Source organism: Pongo abelii, chromosome 1 (genome assembly GCF_028885655.2).
Source record: "Pongo abelii isolate AG06213 chromosome 1, NHGRI_mPonAbe1-v2.0_pri, whole genome shotgun sequence".
NCBI classification, from domain to species: Eukaryota; Metazoa; Chordata; class Mammalia; order Primates; family Hominidae; genus Pongo; species Pongo abelii.
Window position 1 is genome coordinate 228,044,889 of NC_071985.2, and position 19,847 is coordinate 228,064,735.

At 59.0% G+C, this 19,847-nt stretch overlaps 1 protein-coding gene across 6 annotated transcripts in view; it reads left to right on the plus strand.

Annotated features, from left to right (window-relative positions):
• Positions 1–296: 296 nt before the first annotated feature.
• The window catches only part of CHD5 (chromodomain helicase DNA binding protein 5), a 75,879-nt gene continuing 56,328 nt past the window's right edge, over positions 297–19,847 (plus strand). For all 6 annotated transcript variants that reach the window (XR_008517111.1, XM_024254075.2, XM_054542116.1 and 3 more), the window contains exons 1-2: positions 297–501; positions 12,296–12,423. Coding sequence is in view for 5 of the 6 variants with exons in the window: in XM_024254075.2 (XP_024109843.2) it covers positions 423–501; positions 12,296–12,423 (207 nt within the window). In the remaining variant the exon portion in view is untranslated. The remainder of the gene's footprint in view (positions 502–12,295; positions 12,424–19,847) is intronic.

Consider the following 19,847-nt stretch of genomic DNA (forward strand, 5'->3'; position numbering starts at 1 on the left):
CAGGACTAGTCCCCCAACTTGTTCTCTGCTGTTAACTAGTCGCGCTGCCGGAACGATGGGATGGGGTTGCCACAGCAACCAGACTGGACGTCACAATCCGGGCATGTGTGCCGCCCCCCCGCCGTGCCGCCGTGCCTCCGGCGCTGCCGCCGCCACCCTCGGCCGGCTGCGGGACTCGGGCTGCGGGGCGCGGTGGGCGGAGCGCCCGGGCTTTGCGGGGAGCAGGCTAAGGCGGCCGAGAGAAAGGGGGGTCGAGACGGGGGGGTGGAGGTTTGGGGGGGTGGGGGGGCAGGCGGCCGCCATCTTCTCGCCGAGGCCGCCTCGCCCGCCGCGCGCGCCCGTCCGGCAGCGCACGGGTTAAGGCTGGCACCGCGCCCGGCGGGAGGGGGGGGCGCCCACCTCCCCTCCTCCCCGCGCCGGGCATGCGGGGCCCACTGGGCACCGAGGAGGAGCTGCCGCGGCTGTTCGCCGAGGAGATGGAGAACGAGGACGAGATGTCAGGTGAGCGGGGCGCGGGTGCGCCCGGGGCCAGAGCGGCGGGGGCGCCGAGACGGGCCGGGCCCAGGGCCGGAGCGCGGGCGGCGGGGGCGGCGCGGCCGGGCTGGCGCCGCGCAGGAGGGGCGCCCGGGCTGCGGGGCTGCGCTCCCGCCCTGCTGGCGCCGCGCGGCCAAGGGCGCAGGCTGGGTGAGCGCCCGGGCGCGGCGTGAGGGCGGCTAAGGGCGGGGTGTGATCCGGGCCCCCCGGGCGGCGACGCGGGCCAGGCGGGCCAGAGGACCGCGGGCGGGGGCCTGCGCTGGGGGCCCCGGCGGGGAGGGGGCGCGGCGCTGTCAGGGTCAGCCCGCGTGCCCTTGAAGGGGGCGGGAATCGCGCTAGCTCCCGGAGCGGCGCACCCCGCGCTCGCGTCCCGCCGCCGTGCGCCTCTGGCCTCGCTGCGGGCAGGCGGGACCCGGCCCCTGGCCCATGTCGGCCGCGGGGCGGGTTGGGCGGGGCCCAGAGAGGGACGAGGACCGGCGTTGCTTAGGGACGCGTCGAGCGCCCAGGATGGGGCGGCTTCCCTCCCGGCCCAGGAGGGCTCCGCTCTGGGGCGCACAGGCTCGGACCCCTGCTCCTCTTTCCTGGCCTCTGTGCGCTGTGACCGCCGCTCCCAAGCACTTTACCCGGGCCGCCGGCGTCCTTCTGGCGCGACCTAGCGCCCGCCGCTGTCTCCAGCCCCACCATCGCTCAGGGTGGTGGCCGTTCCCAGCCCACCCTGCCTTGGCTACTGGCCTGACGCCCCAGGGCCACCGCCCCTGCGCTTACCATCTCTCTCCTTTTATGTCTCGCAGAATTTAGTATACACAGGGCTGTGCGCCAGGGGTTGCCTTGCAGGACGGTTCTTTAGTTAACTGCTCAACATTTGTTTGGGACGTTTTCCCTCCTGGCACAGCTGGGTAGGGCCCCACCCTGTCAGCCATCCTCCCTCCTTTCTGGGAGACTTACTTCTCGGCTTCTCTGCACCAAGTCTGTGGCCTCTCTGGACTTCGGAGAGACTTGTGGGAGGCTGGAGGCCCTCCCGGGCCCAGGAACGTGCATCTGGCCCCTTCTGACTTCCAGGGGTGAGAAGACTCCACAAATGGACACCTCCAACTCCTGTTGGAGGAAGCAGCCAGCGTCTTCTGGGGAGGGTATTCCCACCAGGTGGCCACACCCCCTGCCCCCTTCTGTTTGCTTGCTTGGTTAGTTGGTGGCTTTAATGCTGTCACTGGGCCCCTACAGGAGTCTGGCACTCACCTCGCCTGTTAGACAGGCCAAGTTGGCAGCGAGCGTGCTGGGGACGGGGAATAGGGGAGTCCTCTCTTGGGGTGGGGTTACCTGGACAATAGTTGACTGTCATATTCTAGGTCCTTGGAATTAGACCCATTCTTCGGAGGGGAACTCTGAGGCCCCGCACAGGCACAAAAATCAGTGGCCATTTTCCACCTAGGAGGCTGGCTCCCCAGTGAGCCAGTTTACTGGTTTCCTCAGTAAGTTGTTTGTTGTGGTGTTTGGAGTGTGGCCCTTTTGTGGCTTCGATGGCATTTCTGGGGTTGCACCGACCCGCTGGTGGAGTCCCCTGGCTGTCTTTCCCATCTTACACCCCGGCTCTCTCTGACTATGTGGGGACTTAGAGGTTGGGGAGGGGAAGAGGCCAGGGAAGGTGCCCCCAGTCTAGTAGGCACCCGACTCACTGCTTGGGCCAGAGAGGCGGGGCTCTGGTCATCCTGCCCACCACGCATGCTCCCCCTGGGTGGGTTGGCCCCAGAGCCTCCAGGAGTGCCCCCAGAGCCCTGCAGAAGAGACGCCCTGCTCTGGCATCTCTGGCCTGGGGATTCTATCCCCATCCATCAGCAAGGCCAGCTGCTCCACTTCCAGAGCCTTCCCAGGCTCCTGGCTTCTCTCCATGTTCTGGGTCCAAGCCTCTGTCCCCTCCTGCCGGTCCCCTCCAGGGCCTTCTACCCAGTACTTATGACCACCTACTGCACAGCAGTTGGGGTTACCTCGTGAACCCAAGTCAGACCCTGACCCACATGGCTCCAGTTGCCTCTGAAACCCTTGTCCCGGGTCCACTCCTGTGCCCGTTTGTTCACAGCAGCCACACTGGCCTCCTTGCTGCTTTTGGAACCCTCCACGCTCCATCCTGCCATGGGGCCCTGGCTGTGACCTCTGCCTGACCTGCTCTTTCCTCTGCTTACCGCTGCCTCCTGGTCATTTAGGTCCCAGCTCGAATGTTATGATGGGGAGGGACACCCTTGCTAAGGGCCTTCCAGTCACTCTGAGACACATTGTCATGCTTTCTTTGGAAGAGATGGGGTCTTGCTATGTTGCCCAGGCTGGATTTGAACTCCTGTGCTCAAGCGATCCTCCTGCCTCAACCTCCCTAGTAGCTGGGACTACATGCTTTTGTCACCACACCCCACATACTCGAAACGTTGTCATCAGTTTCCTCCTGGATCTGTGGGTTCCCCTTCGAGTGTAACTCTCGATAACCTGCCATACCCAGCACCTGAAACCATGCGTTCCTGAGAGATGGTTGTGGTTTCAGTGTCTGAGGGCTGGGACTCCCTAGGTCACCCCAGCTTCTGGCTGTGAAGACAGCCCTAGCCAGGCCTCCTGTCAAGTCGCACTGCTGGCCCCCCACTCACCCTGAGCTCTTCCTCATAGCCCTTGTGCAGCCCTGAGTCCAAGCTCAGCGGCGGTGACCCCCAAAGACCAGAGCCAGCTGATTCCAAAAGATGGAAGTTTGTGGCTGGAGGAGCTAGTGTTTTGGAAGCTGTCGTGATGATTTTTCAATCTATGGCTATTGAACTCATGACTTGTCGGATCTTTTTTCTTTGACTCTGCTCATCTCCGACCTCCCCCTGGGAGTTGCTCACTCTCAGCAGTGAATTATTGTTTCCCATGCAGTGGTGCTGGGGAGGGGGAGGTTTGCCTTGGCCAGCTCTGGCATTGAGGCAGGTGTCTGAGCCAGCTTCTAGGAGGAAGGCAGGGTGGGTGCCTCTTCTGGTTGGGGGACCAGTAGGTGCCAGATTCTCCTGGGAGTTGGGGTGGCTGGTTGAAGCCAGGGGTCAAGAGCTGGTGGGATGAGGCCTTGGGTTCTAGCTCTGAGCATTAGCTGAGTGGTCTTGGACAAGCCACGCAGCCCTCTCCTCGGTGTGCCCACTTGTAGTACGGGGACATAGCACTGGCTACCTCATAGAGGGTTATTATGAGGAACAGTGAGACAGTGCATGTGGAACATTAGGCCACAGTGCCCAGCACATGATAGGTGCTCAATAAACTGTGGCTGGTGTAGTTAGCACCAGCCAAGGGGGGCAGCTGTCCTGCCTTCTCCAAGGAAATGCTTCTGATACTTGCATCCTTAGCCAGTAAGCTCAAGGGAGGGGGAGTCTGGGTAGGAGGAGGGCGTGAAGCCCAAGGTAGGGCTGGCGGGAAGCAGGAGAGGGGTTCAGAAAATGTGGCTCTCAGCCCTCTTAGGGCCACTGCTGGGCTGGCAAATTCCCTGCCTCATTGGCCCACCTTTTCCTCAATCACAGACGAAGCTAGTGAGCCCAGAATGGGCAATGTCTGGACTAGGCACCGTTACCACTCTGGCCCCAGTGACAATTGGCCCTAGATGTGTAAATATCTTAGGCTTGCTTCCTCAGGTCCAGGGGCCAGGAGAGAGTGACAGTCATGATTCCCAAAAGGCCATGACTTTTTAGCCTGTACCCCTACCCCTGTGGAGGCATGGTTTGGAGGGGGGTCCCAGGGAGCCTGATTGTATTTAATATTCTTTTCTGGGAGGAGGGAGGCAAAATGACCAGCACACTTTGCCCAGTGGCTTGGCCAGTGGGTTATTCATTGTCATTCCAAGTTGATCAGGTAATAGGATCCATCTATCATTTTATCAGTTCATTCAGTTGCTCACCCATCATCCATCCATCCATCTACCTACCCACCCACATCTACCCATCCACCTACAAAACCAACCAAGTAACCGTTCACCATCTGCCTATCAGTCCATATCCATACCATATCCATCCATCCATCCGTTCTTCCTACCCACTATTCATCCATGCACCATCCGTCCATGCTTCCCACCATCCATCCATCCATCCATCCATGCATCCATGTATCCATGTATCTACCTGCTCTCCCACATCTACCCGTTGACCCACAAAACCACCCAAGTAACCACCATCCACCTATGTATCCATATGTATGTCCATCCATCCATCCATCCATCCATCCATTTATTCTTGTTCTTCCTATCCACTATTCATCCATGCACTATCTGTCCATGCTTCTCACCATTCATTCATCCATCCACCAACCCATCCATCCACCATTCATTCATCTGTCCATCCACCATCCACCCATCCACCATCCATCCATCTGCCCATCCACCATTCATGCTTCCATCCATTCACCCACCACCCACCATCCATCCATTCCTGAACCCACCATTCATCCATCTATCCACCCACCATCCATCCATTCATCCATCCACCATCCACTCATCCATTCATCCACCATCCATCGTCTACCCACCATCCATTCATTCATCCATCCACCATCCATCCATCCACCCATTATCCATCCATTCATCAATCCAGCATCCATCCATGCATCCATCCACCATCCACTCATCCATTCATCCACCATCCATTCGTCTACCCACCATCCATTCATTCATCCATCCACCATCCATCCATTCATCAATCCACGATCCATCCATGCATCCAACCACCATCCACTCATCCATTTATCCACCACTCATTCATCCACCCACCATCCACCCACCATCCATCCATCCACCATCCATCCATCCATCCATCCATCCATCCATCCATCCACCCATCATCCATCCATTCATCAATCCACCATCCATCCATGCATCCATCCACCATCCACTCATCCATTCATCCACCATTCATTCATCCACCCATCATCCACCATCCACCTACCATCCATCCACCATCCATCCATTATCCATTCATTCATCCATCCATCCATCCATCCATCCATCCATCCACCATCCATCCATCCATCCATCCATCCTTCATCCACCATCCATCCACCCACCCACCCACCATCCATCCTTCATCCACCATCCATCCACCCACCCACCATCTATCCATCCATCTATCCATTCATCTTTCATCCATCCATCCATCATTCATCCACCATTCATCCATTTATCCATCCGTCCATCCTCCATCTTCCATCCACCATCCATCCATCCACCCACCCACCATCTATCCATCAGTTCATCATCCATCCATCAATTCACCATCCATCCACTTATTCACCATCCATCCACCATCCATTTATCCATCCACCCATCCACCATCCATCCACCATCCATCCTTCCACCCACCATCTATCCATCAATTCATCATCCATTCATCTATTCACTATCTATCCACCATCCATTCATCCATCCACCCATCCACCATCCATCCACCATCCATCCACCATCCACACCCATCCACCATCCATCCACTGTCCATACATCTGCCATCCATCCATCCATCCATCCATCCACCATCCATCCACCATCCATCCATCCATCCATCCATCCATCTACCCACCATCTATCCATCAATTCATCATCCATCAATCTATTCACCCTCCATCCACCATCCATCCATTCACTATACAATTATCCGTCCACCCATCAGAGACTTCTGGAATATCTTCTCTGAGCTGGGTACTGAACACAATGCGTGTTGTCTGACTTTCTGGGCTTTTGCTTATCTCTGTGGCTCTGTCCTTATGTCACTCTCCTTCCCTGTCTCTCTCTCTGTCTGTCCCCATGTCTGTCAGTTTTCGTCTCCCCTGAGGTCATGCCCCTGCCTCTCCCTTTCTGTCTGGCTGTTTTTCTCTCTTTTGTCCCTCCCTGTCCCTCCAGGTTGACTTCCCCTCTCACCACTCTGTCCTCCTCCTCCCCACCCATGCTCTGGGGCCTCTCCCTGCCTTCCCTGCACCCCCAGGGTGACTCCCCTCAGGCCCCAGTCACTTGCGGTAAATGCCTCATCTATCCCCGTCTCTTCCCTCCACTCCCCACTCAGGACTGATGCTTTCTTTTGATGTGACACCAATGAGGTGATGTCTGGGTTTTGTTAAATGTCATAAATAAATTATGAATCCTCTCTTGGGCGGGTGTACTGCCCCCCTTCGCCAGCATAAGCCCTGTCTCATGGGGGGAGGTTCGAGGACTAACGGCAGCCTGAGCACTGCTTCTTGGCCAGCGTCTAGGGTGGCCCTGAGAACCCCTGGCCCAGCAGTGCCCAAACTAGAGACCGCTGCCCTCTGCGCTTCACCACTGCCGCCCTGACCCTCCTGGGTCTCGCTGGGCTCTGCCTGCCATTGCTGAGCCCCTGCAGGCATTGTGTGGGTGCTTTGCATTCACAGTTTTTACTTCTCCCCATAGCCCTGGGGGAAAGGCTGCCATATTAGGGCCATTTCACAGATGAACAGAGAGGCTCAGTCGGGAGGGGACTTGCTGGTATCACCCCCAGGAAGGGTAGCATGAAGCCTCTGCTGCCCCTGTTACTCCCTCCTCCTGACCCCCTGGTGGCCTTGTTCTCTGCTTGGTGCTGGTTGGGGAGTCCGGGTGGGGAACAGAAATAGCCCCTCTCGGCCGGGCGCGGTGGCTCACGCCTGTAATCCCAGCACTTTGGGAGGCCAAGGTGGGCGGATCACGAGGTCAGGAGATCGAGACCATCCTGGCTAACACGGTGAAACCCCACCTCTACTAAAAATACAAAAAACTAGCCGGTCGTGGTGGCGGGCACCTGTAGTCCCAGCTACTCGGGAGGCTGAGGCAGGAGAATGGCGTGAACCTGGGAGGCGGAGCTTGCAGTGAGCCAAGATCGCGCCACTGCACTCCAGCCTGGGCAACAGAGCAAGACTCCATCTCAAAAAAAAAGAAATAGCCCCTCTCCCCAGGTCCTGGAGAGAGTGGTGGACGTTGAGTGGGGTCCCTGTCCTTGGCAGGTTTGCTGGCCTTTGCAACCTGGTGATGGTGTTCTCATCCCAGCTCCTGGCTTGGCCCCCTGCAAATCCTTCGACCACCCAGAATCAGATGACCTAACTTTCGCTCCACAGTCACGTGCCTTCCCCTTGTTTTGATCACCTTGTGTTTGCCAAGTGCCCTGGCGGCTGCGTCCTTGCTCTGCTGCTGCCCCTCCCCAGAGGAGTGGGGGGCTGGAGCCTGGGCCTGGCAGAGCTGTGGGGCTGTGTGCAGGGGGACTAGTGTGGTGAACCAGCCTTGACCCCCTTGAGGGACCTGTGACCTTCCAGACCACAGACCAGCCTGAGTCACCTCAGTGTCCCCAGGGCATACACCGAGCCGGTTTACACAGCGTGGGCTGTTTCAATGCTGGATTCTGGGAGGGTGCTGGGGGAGAGACTTTGCAAGGGGGTGGGCGCCCACTGCCTGTGTTCAAACCTGGCTCCACCACTGCCAGCTGTAGGACTGAGATGTAGGTAAATAATGCGGTCCTCTGAGCCTCAGTTTCCCAATCTGCGGATGGGGATAAGAATAGAACCCATCTCTGAGCCAGGCGTGGGGGTTGTGCGTGTTGTCCCAGCTGCTCAGGAGGCTGAGGTGGGAGGTCACTCGAGGCCAGGAGGTTGAGGCCTGCAGTGAGCCGTGATCATAACACTGCACTCCAGCCAGCGACTCTTGTCTCTAAAATAAATAAATAAATAAATAAATAAATAAAGCCCGAAACCAGAAAGAATAGTACCCCTCTCTGAGTTGCTGTGTTGAACTGATACAAATTAATCAGTCCTAGGTACTTTGGGCCTGGCACGAGCCTGGCAGGTGGTATGCAGTTATCACGACTGCCGCTATTGCAATGCACTACCCTGAGAAGGGCCCACCTCATCGGTCTGGCCGCAGCCTGCAGTGGCTCAGCCTAGGCCAGCCTGGGGGTCCCACAGGGCTGAGCTGGCGCATACTGGGAGCTAGAGAGGGGCTGAGGGAGCTCTGCAGGAAGCAGCAGAAGGTGCCTCTCCTTCCTCTGGTCAACTTGAGCCCCACCCTGCCTCCACCCCCAGGAGGTGGGTGATCACACGGTAATGGGTCTTAATTAGAGCAGGCTTAGATCCATGGAGCCTCAGGCCCTGGAGGGGTAGGGCTGGTGCATGAGGGCACTGCCAGGTGGGCCAGAAGGGTGGTGGGGCAGCCACGAGGGGCCAGGAGCTGGCAGGACAAGGAGTTCTGAGGTGAGGTTGCTGCTCCCTGGAGCCCCTCACCCGGGACGGCCAGGATGCCACCTTAACACTGGCTGCATGCTCTGCATCTTGGAACCTTCTGGGCCTCTGCTCTGTCCCCACCAGATGGAGCCATAGGGAGGAGGGACTGGTGGGCTCAAGGGCACAGGCTGGGCTTGGGGAAAGGCTGACCGTGCAGTTGCTTGGATGGTGACCCCCAGATCTGGTTTTAGAAAGTTCAGGGCCTGCTGCGGGAGCAGAGAGTGTCCAAGGGCGGGAAGGGGCTGGGGCTTGGCTGAAGACGGGAGTGTGTGGGGTGGGGGGGGGGGCGGGCAGTGTCACAGAGAATCAGGCGTGTGGTGACCTAAGGGCCACCTACCAGAAGCCATTTGGGGAGAGGAAGGGCCCATCAGAGACAGAGATAGGCAGGGCTGAGTCCCCATCCCCGTGTGCCAGCTCCAGAGCCTTCTTAGAGGCAGGTTGCACCAGGCAGAGGCCTTGGGCTGTGAGGTCTTCTGGGAACGGAGCTGGGGTCTGTCCATGGGCAGAGGGTCTGGGACCTTGTCCTCGAAGGCCTGTTCTGGGCGTGGGTTAGGGCCAGATCTGGGGTCCCATTTTGTCCTCCTCTTGCCCATGGGCAGATCCCAGACTTCCTTCCAGAACTTCTGGCAGCCACCTGTGCATACCGTCATCCGTTCTGTTGGTCAGGCGACCAGTCAGTGACCATGTGCTGGGCTGGGTTTCCTAAGTCTGGGACCACCCTGCTGGAAGGGGACAGCTGGGAGGAAGCAGGAGGGAGAGGCCCCCCCTCGAGATTGCATCAGCCAGAGCCCGTTACATAAGCAGTGCTGGGCACCGCCAGGGTGTGGGGGTGGCTCTGCCCAGGCGGTCTCCTGCGGTGGCGGGGGAGGCGGAGGCTGGGTGGCGGAGCGGGCAGTTGTGGACTGGCATCCCATCGGCTGCCCCACCACAGACAGCTCCCTGCCAGCCCTGCCACTGCCCCACTGACATCTGCTCTGCAGGACGACTCTGAGGGGGTCCCCGTGCACGTTTTCAGCTGGTTTGAAAAATCCCCACCTTCCCACACTAGTGATCAGAGGAATGGGGCGGGGTCAGCCGGAGCAGCCCAGCCCCTGCCCCTGGCTGCGTGGGGCCTGACCCACGTAAACCCACCTTGGGCGGCCCTTGCTGCTGGCTCCCCTGTGTGCCCTAGCCCTCCACAGGGTGCCCTCCCTGTGTGGGAGCCCCAAGCACCTGGCCACCCTTGAGGGAGGCCCTGGTGCAAAGAGGCACCAAGACAGTGATGCAGCCCCCACCTTCCACTGGTGCAAACACCTTCCACTAGTGCACACTGGCCCTGTGGGATGCAGGGGTGGGAGGGGCATCCGCTCAGCCACCAGAGCCACCAGTGCCCCTGAGGAGTGGGGACAGTGGGGCTAAAGCTGCACCCATAGTGTGGGCAATGGGAGCCCCAGAGACCCAGGATAGGAGCCCTCCCGTCCCCCTTTCCCCGCTTAGGACTCTCTGGGGGTCCCAGGCCAGGCGGTGGGGGCCTGTGTGGAGGGTGACAAGTGAGTGTTGGGTGCACATGCATATCTGTGTGTCTGCATGTGGCGAGTGTGTCTGAGCCTGTGGGCCACACTGGGGGTCGCCTCGAAGCCCTTTTGTTGACCCAGGGGTCACCAGGGTCACCAGACTGCCTGGAAGTTCAAACCTGGCTCCACCACTGCCAGCTGTAGGTGGTTATGATCAAAAACTTCCTCGGGGGAAGGGGCTCTCTGTCTCAACTTGATCCAGCAGGGACACTCTGCCCGCTTCCTGGGTGAAAGCCTCCTGGTGGCCCCAGGACCTCTTGTCCTCTCGGGGTCTCACCGGAGGCAACCCTCAGACTCTGAGTGACACTCCCTGTTGTGTCTCCACTGTCACAGAGGGTCAGGCCTGGGGTGTCCATGGCAGAGGATCTGAGGCTGAGGGGCCTCTCTTTGCCCCTCGGCTTCCCCTGAGTGCTCCTGAGTGCACAGGGGATGGTGGAGAGCGAGTAGGACAAGCTGGCTGGAGCGCTGGGGCCGCAGGCTGGCATGAAGGGCCGGCTCTCTCGTGGGCCCTTCTAGAGGACTCTTGGAGGTTCTTCCCTTCTGGAAGCCTCCTTTGCCCCCACGGGCAGAAGTGTCTCTACTTTGGATGGTTTGATTCTTGCTGCTGTGCCTGGCAAGAAGACCCTCCCCACAGCCCCTACACGGCTCATGTCTGGTGCCTGGAACTCCAGGCTAGGCTACCTTTTCTCTATCCTGATTTCCCAGATGAGCGTCAGACCCCAGGCCACTGCCACCACAGCAGGGGGTCTCACGTCACACCCCCCAGGACACGTGGCAGCCCTTCCTCTGGGTTGGAGGTTGAGGGAGGCAGACCTGGGACTGTGGCCAGTGTCGTCAAACATACTCCCTTCCCGAGCCTGCCTGGCCAGGGCCCCCTCGGCCTTTGGAGTCAGTGCAGGTGAGGGCAGCTCCTGAACACCCACATGTGCTGGGCACGGCATCTCTCTGTGGACTGTCACAGCTTTCTAGTGCCCAGCTGGAATGTGCTTGGCTTCCTGTTGTGAGTGTGTTGGAGGTGGGGGAGTGTGGACCTGTGTGCCTGTGTGTGCACAGGTGCAGGATCCAGGAGGAGATACGATATGATCTTGGATTCTCCATTAAGGTGGCATCCTGTCAAACCCATGGGGTATCCTGGCATCTTCCTTGTTGAGTTTGTCCTGCAAACCCCTGGGGTCCTCAGGTATGGGACCCGAGTGTCCCTGTGGTCCACAATTCTCTCTCTCTTTTTTTTTTTTTGACGGAGTCTCACTCTGTTGCCCAGGCTGGAGGGCAGTTGTGCGATCCCAGCTCACTGCAACCTCCACCTCCTGGGTTTGAGCGATTCTCCAGCCTCAGCCTCCCGAATAGTTGGAATTACAGGCGCCCACCACCACGCCCAGCTAATTTTTGTATTTTTAGTAGAGACGGGGTTTCATCATGTTGGCCAGGCTGGTCTCAGACTCCTGGCCTCTGGTTATCTGCTCGTCTCAGCCTCCCAAAGTGTTGGGATTACAGGCGTGAGCCATTGTGCCTGGCAGGTCCAGCATTCTCGAGCCACCTCCTGGCCACACCGTGGTCCTCTCTCTGGAGGGGAGAGATGGGCCTCACTGAGGTCTGTACTCTGCTCTATCGGCCCCGACTCTTTCCTGGTAGAGACGCTCTGTTTCTCGGGCAGTGATGGCAACAAGGCAGTTCTGTTTGTTGTTCATGGAGGTTCAGTTTTCTGAACACTGTCTTATCAGGGGCAGGTGGTTATTGTCCCATTTACAGAGGAGGGAAGGAAAGGCCGGGAGGTGAGGTGATGTCACACAGTCCCTAGAGCTGGGGCTCCTGTCCTGTGTTCTCCCACTTCACCGGGTTTGGGGAGGGCAGGGTGGCTGTGACCTGGCACAGATGGGTGTCCGGGGGTCCCAGCTTCCCCAGGGCTGGCTCTGCGTCTCCAGGGCTCTCCTGGAGGAAGCTCAGGGGTAACTGCTGCCACCTTCTGATTTTTCCAGAAGAAGAAGATGGTGGTCTTGAAGCCTTCGATGATTTTTTCCCTGTGGAGCCCGTGAGCCTTCCTAAGAAGAAGAAACCCAAGAAGCTCAAGGAAAACAAGTGTAAAGGGAAGCGGAAGAAGAAAGAGGTGAGGGGCAGCACCTGCGCCGGCGAGCTGGGGGCTGCTGGGGTTGTGGCTGCGTCTGCCCGGCCGCAGAGGAGGGCTGGGGTCCCTGGACCTTGGAGTTTGAGGGTTTCCGAGAGCTGTTTGATGAAAAACACCATAATCAGTTTCTCGTATGAAGCGTTGTGCACGGAAGCCTTTTTAAGACGTTGGTGAGCTGTCCTGTTTCCAGAGCAGGATGTTGGAGTGTCATTTTTCCTTCCTCCCGTTGTCCTATCCTGTGCGGGGGACAGGGCTGGATTCCGTCGCCACGGTGCCTCCCTACCTCCCTGCCCCACTCCCTGCTCCGTAGCTGACTCCGTCCCTCTCAACTAAAACCTGATGAAAGTGAAGTGAGTCGGAGAAGAGAAGCAAGGCCCCGTTTAGGGACAGTCACCTGCAGGTGACCTCTGCATTCCCATCACTTTGTCCCTGGTTCTCGGCTGGTTCTGGATGGGTGAGGCTGCCGCATGCTCCGCTGCCTCCGGTTGGCAGGGTGTGACGGTGTGAACATGTCCCTTGTCTTCCCACGCTGCTGGGACATTCTGAGCGTGCTTCTCTGTGCTTCACGCGGGCTCACTTGATCCTCATGATCAGCCCTGGAAATTGGTGGCATGGGAAAGATGATCGCTGGTTGGCAGATGGGGAAACTGAGGTGGGTTTGCAGCTTAAAGTCCTTCCTACTTGGTCTAGGACACTGAGGTCTGCCATTTCCTCACCATATGCTGTCTGCTTCCTTCTGGGCGTCTCCTCTGATCCTCCAAGCCACCCTATGTTGAGAGCAAAGGCAGGCACCTCACTTCACAGATGAGAGCGGGGGGCTCAGAGGTGCCCTGGCCTGAGGTCACACAGTGACACAGTGGCGGTGCTGAGATCTGAATCCAGGGCTGTCAGCTCCACCAGCCGCCCCTGCCAGGCGTGTTTCTCTCCTCCCACCTGCCCTGGGGGGACCTGAGGCCAGCTCTCCACCTTTCTTTCCCCCTGCCTAGAGGGGACTGGCCTGGCCCCACCTTGCAAGTGAGAGGCCCAGGGAGGTAGCTGGTGAGGTGCAGTGGTGGTGGGGTGAGGTGCTAATGCTAAGGGGGTACCCTTGGCAGCGCTGGGCCCGGATCTAGGCCTCCCTGCAGAGTGAGGTGGGGAGGTGGCTGCCAGAAGAGCTTAGGGGTGGGTTTGGGGAGCTTGTCCCAGGCTGGAGACGCTCCCTGCTGTGAGGGTTTCGGGAGGGCCTGTTGCGGGGGGTGCACCATGGGCCTGTTGTCCCATGAACAAGGTGAGATCACTGGAAGGCTTCGAGCAGAGGAGGGACTGATGTGACATGACAGCCTGGCAGCTCCCCTGGCAGCCCTGGGGAGGGAGAGATGGTGGTGGCGGGGGGGAGGGTCCCTGCCTTCGCCTCTGGGCCTCGGGTCTGCGCCCCATTTCCACCTCCCTGGCTTGTTCGGGTACTTGGAGGCATTTTGGGGGGCTCTGAACTCTACCTGCAGCCTGTGGTTCCTCTTCTGGTCTGGGTGTCAGCCTGGGGACGTTGGGAGGGCAGAGCCCTCCCTGGACTGTGTCCTTGGTCCCCACGGAGTTCAGGGACTGCTGGGGAAAGGATGGGGCTGGGAGGTGTTAGCCCCAACTCTCTGGCCAGAGTTGCCCCGGGTGTGTCCCGCCCCTGTGCTCTTTGCTGGGGGCGGCAGTCAGCACCTCTCACCCACCTCCTACTGGCCCTTCTCTCCCGGCCCCTGCCTTGTGGGGCCTCTGCAGCCCTGGGCTCTCCTGGGAGAGCTTCCTGAGTGTGCTCTGACTGTGCCCCACGGCCCCCTGGTCCAGAGCCTGTGCAGCACCCCCACTGCTGCCACTCCGAGCCCCTGCCCCCACCCCCACCTGCTTTGCAGCCAATCCAGGCCCTTCTGGCCCTCTGTGCACACATGTGTGTGCATGTGACTGTGTGTGTACCACCCTGTCTTCCCCTGGAGAGACCCTAGCCCCTCTGCCCAATTCTGCTTGCCTTCTCTGTTGCCCCTCAGCTCTGTGCCCCGTCTGGCACAGTGTCGGGGATGGATGTGTGTGTGTCCCTTCCCAGGAACCCCCCCTTACCACTGGGCCAGCATGGGGGCTGCATGGGGAGGATTTGTGAGGTGAAGGGGGCACCCGGGTCTGTGGAGCTGGGTGTGGAGGCTCCTGCCTGGCCCATCATGCCCCAGAGACTCCCAGGCCTGCACTCTGAGGCTCTTGCATCTTCCCCAGGGTCTCAAAGAGGGTGAAGCTCCCTGTCCCTGCTATTTGATGGGGAAGTGAAGATAGGACAGGGGAAGCGGGGAGTGTGTGCCTGGAGGCTGCCCCAGGGAAGGAGAGGCTGTGAGCCAGCTCCTTTGCGAGGGGCTCCCTGAATTCCCTGCTGAAGCCCCGCCCTCCTCTTCTGCTGCCGTGGCCGCTGTCCCCTGGCCCCAGAGGTCGGTCTTTGTGCTGGGCAGGGGATAGATGGCTCTGGGGCTGCAAGGCCCTGGGATGAAGGCACCGAGACTGTCTGGTGGAGGCTGTAAAGTCTTGATCTGCTGCCGTCCCCGCCCTCACTCCTCAAACCTGGGCTCCATGGGCTCAGGGTGATGTGGATTTTAGGACCCCGAGGCCTCGTGGTCCATGGCAGGGACTCCTACCTGTGCACCGCCTTCCCACCTCCTCTGAGTTAGAAGCTGGGTGGGAGTCTAGGCCAAGAAGGGCAGTGTCACCTGGTCCTGGGTCTCAGGCCACTGGGCTGGGTGGGCATGACTCCCAAATGCAGAAGAAGGACCCAGTGGGGTGCAGCAGAGGCCTGTGGGAGCCCTGTGGGAGCCCCCATCCCTCCCAGGTCGGGCTGGCTCCCCTCCTGTCTCCTGGGCTTAGGGTACAGCACCAGCCCTGGCTAGGAAGGAGGCTTGGGAGGTGGGCAGCGCCTGAACGGTGGCGGGGCCTGGGGGCTGGGGGCCAGGGGGTCTTTGAGACCTGGGAGGGCTGGTTCTCTGACTCTCTCATTCCCAGGGCCATGATCACGCTGAGCCTTCCCTTTTCCAACTGGCCCAGGTCTTTCCTCCTGCTTCTTTCTCTGACAGTATGTTTTTGTTTTTGTCGAGGTCCTTATCTCTGGCTCTTGTCTGTCTGTCTCTCTCTGGGTCTCAGACTTGGTCATTCCCTCTGGCCTGTGCTTGGTGTCCACCTTGGTAACCTCTCAGCATCTCCTCTCTCTCCTTTGCCGTCTTTTCTCTTTTCCCCCTCTACCCTCATTTCCCTCCCTCTCATTCGCTCCACCCCTTCCTCACCCTCTCTCCTTCTCTCTACTGAGATGCAGTTCTGGTTCTTGGAAGGGGAAGGGGGCTGGGATGGACAAGAGGCCTCCAGAGTTGCACCTCCCCTGCATTCAGAGCCTGGCTCGGGCCAGCTGTCAGATCTTAGGGGGTCTGGAGCACACCGTGGCCCAGCTGCCGGGTGCCCCCTTGCCCACCTGCCTGGCAGACTCGGGGCCCCAGGATAAAGACAAGGGGATTTCACCCCTCTGCCCCTCTCTGCCTCCAACCAGGTGGCTCCAAGATGACGGGGTGAAGGGGCCAGGGCAGGTGGGCCGCAAGCAGCAGTTTGTTGGTGAGGGGAGGCCGGCAGCAAGTCGTGGATTCTGATTTACATAAAATAACCGGGCTGCAGCCGGAACCTAGGCATATGTAGATGAAGCTCCCTGTCAGACCCTAGCGAGCGCAGGAGGGAGAAATGATTTCAACCTGTACTGCAGCGGTTACCATAGCAACCAATTATTCAGTGCTAAATTATAACTGTTTATAACACTCGTGAATGGGAGGGCTCCTATTTCATTCTTCCCTTTTCCCTCTCAATCTTGAAGGACCCCAAATGGAGAATGACCCACTCTCTGCACCCTTCCTTTTGAGTTTAAATGTCTCCTTTTTCAGGAGATGCGGTGCGTGTGCGGAGCATCGGGCCTAGAGGGAAGGGAGATGGAGGTGGGAGGCCTCTGCCAAGAAACATCTGCGGAGCTGGGAAGGAGGAAGGGCGGCGGGACTGTCCATTGGGATCCCCAGGGCCACGACCGCATGCTGTGCCCTTAGCAGGGTGGGGGGCTCAGAGCAGAGACCCCTCCTGCTTGCCCCTGCCTCCTGGCACACATAGGCTGGGCATAACATTCAAGGCAGCTTTGCAGGTGGAGTTCATGTGGGGACTCCACATCCACTAAGATTCTACTGCTAGCTGGTAGGGCGTCCCCTGTAGTCACACCTAAGGCTGCTGCAGCCGAAAGGTCAGTGCCAAGGTCGAAGGCCAACTGTCATCTGTATCTTCATGCGTGCAGTGTGATTTGATGGCCCTCAAACCTTAGGGCTGGGTTGGTTCGGGGGCTTAGTTAGGGACTTATTGGTCTGTGTCTCTGTCTCCTCCCTTGCACGTGGCTTGGTCTACGAGCCTCTCAGTATGTTCTGAGATACTGAACTGCGAATCTACCTCTGGTTCTTGATCGTTTTTTTCCTTCTTGCCACTGGATGATGCTCCGTCCCTCCAGGTCCTGCTCATGGGCCACTGCTCTGCTAGGTGTTTTCAGAAAAGCTTTTTCAGAAAAGCTTTCAGAAAAGCTTTCAGCTTTCAGCTTTCTCTGCAAGGAGAGATTTTGGAAAAACACCACAAAAAGGAGGCCTAGTTCTAGAATGTCAAAACAGCTGGATGCAGGGTTCTGCCCTGCACCCCCACCCTCGGCCAGCCCCTGGTAGGGGAGGAGGGTTCAGGTGAGATCTGGTGCAGGTGGGAGGCCCAGCTGTGCGGGCTCCATGTGGTGGAGGCAGGGCAGAGGCTCAGGGCAGGGGAGGCAGGTGGGGACTTGGGAGTCAGACCCTTCTCTTCGACTGGGCTTTCCCCAGTGCAGGTGGATGGAGGAGGGAGAGAAGTGCACCTGCTTCCAAGAAATGAGGGCTTTGCTGGCTTGCATGAGCCCCAGTGGGTGACAGCAGGGCAGGGGCCACAGATGGGTAACAGACATGCCCAACGTCACCTGAGCCCATTCCGTGCCGAGGGTCTGTGCCCTCCTGCTCTCCCACTTAACCCTGAGCGGACACTGGGCGAGCCCTGTCAGTGCCAGGCTCACGGCCTTCTGCCAGCCCTACTCTCCCAAGCTGGCATGCGCTGCTGCTCCTGCCAGACAGTGGAGGCTGCTGGAGGTGCCTTCCCCTCCCTATCCCTCCCTCCCTCTGGCTCTCCCTGGGCCGCCACTCCTGGTCTCCCCTGCAGGTCGCCGAGGGGCCTGCTTGCCATCCATCAGATGCTGGGTTGACTCCCCGTAGATGTTGCCACAGCAGCCCCTTCTTGTCCAGGTCCTGCTCCCTCTGTACTGCGTCTCCCCCCAGCTGCTGGCAGCCTCTGTGCAGTTAGCTGGAGCCCAATCCCGAGAGCAGAAATGTGGAGATGAGGTTGGTGTGTCCCCTCCAGCTTGTCGTCCTGGCTGTATCTTTGGCTTCCAAGCAGAGCTGGGGTCATCATGGGTTGTTTGGGCATTTTCTGGGCATCATCAGAATCGCAGCGGCCTCTGGTGTCTACACGTGGTCGTGGTGGTGTCAGGGGGAAAGGGTCATTCTGACTGCAGCCTGCTGTGGCTTGGCCGAGTCCCCTGCCCAGGACACAGCAAGGCGGCCCAGCCCTGGAGACCTGGGTGCACGTCCCTTCCCCTCTCCTCCACCCCGGCTCAGAGCCCTGCTTTTCTGTGCTTAGGTTTCTCCCATGTCACAGATGTTCAAGGCATTTTCTTTCTTTTGTTTTTTTTTTTTTTTTTGAGACGGAGTTTCGCTCTTATTACCCAGGCTGGAGTGCAATGGTGTGATCTCGGCTCACTGCAACCTCCGCCTCCCAGGTTCAAGCGATTCTCCTGCCTCAGCCTCCTGAGTAGCTGGGATTACAGGCATGTGCCACCATGCCCAGCTAATTTTGTATTATTTTTTAGTAGAGAAGGCATTTCTCCATGTTGGTCAGGCTAGTCTTGAACTCCCAACCTTAGGTGATCCGCCCGCCTCGGCCTCCCAAAGTGCTGGGATTTCAAGCATGAGCCACCGCACCCAGCCTCAAGGCATTTTCTTACACTCTCCCCGGTTCTGTCCTTTCTGGCATTCCCAGTTCACAGACGATGAAGCTGAGGTTTAGCTCGCCACAGTGACTTGGCCAAGTCTCAGGCTTGCAAGGGGCAGAGCCTCCCTGGGGAGCCCGGGACTCACTGGCAGGCCATGTAGGATTAACCGTGGGTCCCTCGACTTCATCCTCGGTAGGTTTGTGGGGTTTGTTCTCTGGCGGCTGAAGGCCACCCAGGGCCCCTTCCTCCGTCCAGCCCCAGCCTCTGTCCGTGGTGCTGAAGTTCATGGCAGCCTCTCTTTCCTTACCTTTGCTGGGGTGAGGGCTCGGGGAGAGCGTGTCTCTCAGATCTCCTGAAGGGCGGTCTCTTGAAACTGGCCAAACTCTGACACCCTCAAGGGGACGTGGACATCACCGTCTGATCTCCACCTCCCCAAAGGACCGAGGCCGAGCCTGGGAGCCTCGGCTCCAGGGCCCAGCATCTCCTCCAGCCTTGAGAGCAGGCTCCCAGCCAGTGGCTGCGTCAGTATTCCCGGAAACACCCGGGTTCCAGAAAAGCAAAGAGCACAGAGGCCCTGCTGCCTGGCAGCTGGCAGCGCCGCTGACTCTGGAGGCTTAATGGGCTAAGAGGTTTGGGAGCAGGGAGGCTGGTGGGCAGGGGAGAGGGAGTGGGGCTTCCAGGAGAGGGGGAAGTGCAGGCAGCCTGTTGGAAGGGGTGCTTCCCAGCTGGATGTCAGAGGGGTCCCCACCTCCCCTGTCAGTGACCGTCTCCCCCTCCACTAACTGTTGGATGTGCCTGTTTGGAGCCACTCTCCTGGGAAAAGGCAGGTCATCCCCTCTTGACAGTGCGGCCTGAAAGGGCAGAGTTGGGTTGGGGGCCTCCCAAGACTATCCAGGGAGGCCTCCCGCCTTTGCTGCCCCCTCATTCTCTTTCCTTCTGCCACCCTTTCCTTTCCTTCTCCCTGCCTCCCTCCGTCCCTCCCTCTTTCGTTCATCCTCCATCCCCGCCACTGCTGTTTCTTGAGCTCATTTTTTATCTCTCCGGTTCTGTCTTCATCTCATCCCATGCCTCTCCTTGCTCACCCCGAAAACAGTTAACGGCAGTCCTGTGCATGGCAAGCCTCGCACGCGCGGGGGATCATGGCAGTGCTGCCCGGCCCCTCCCTGGGAAAGGGCTGTGGAGGGCTTCTCCAGTCGACTTGCGTCTCTAAAGGCTACAAGGAAACCGCTTTCTCCGAGGGGCAGCACCTCTCTGGTGGGGTGCTCTGGTTGTAAACGCCCTTATCTCCATATAAATGGGCCATTTTCTGCCTGTACAGACAGGAAACTAAATCAAGGAA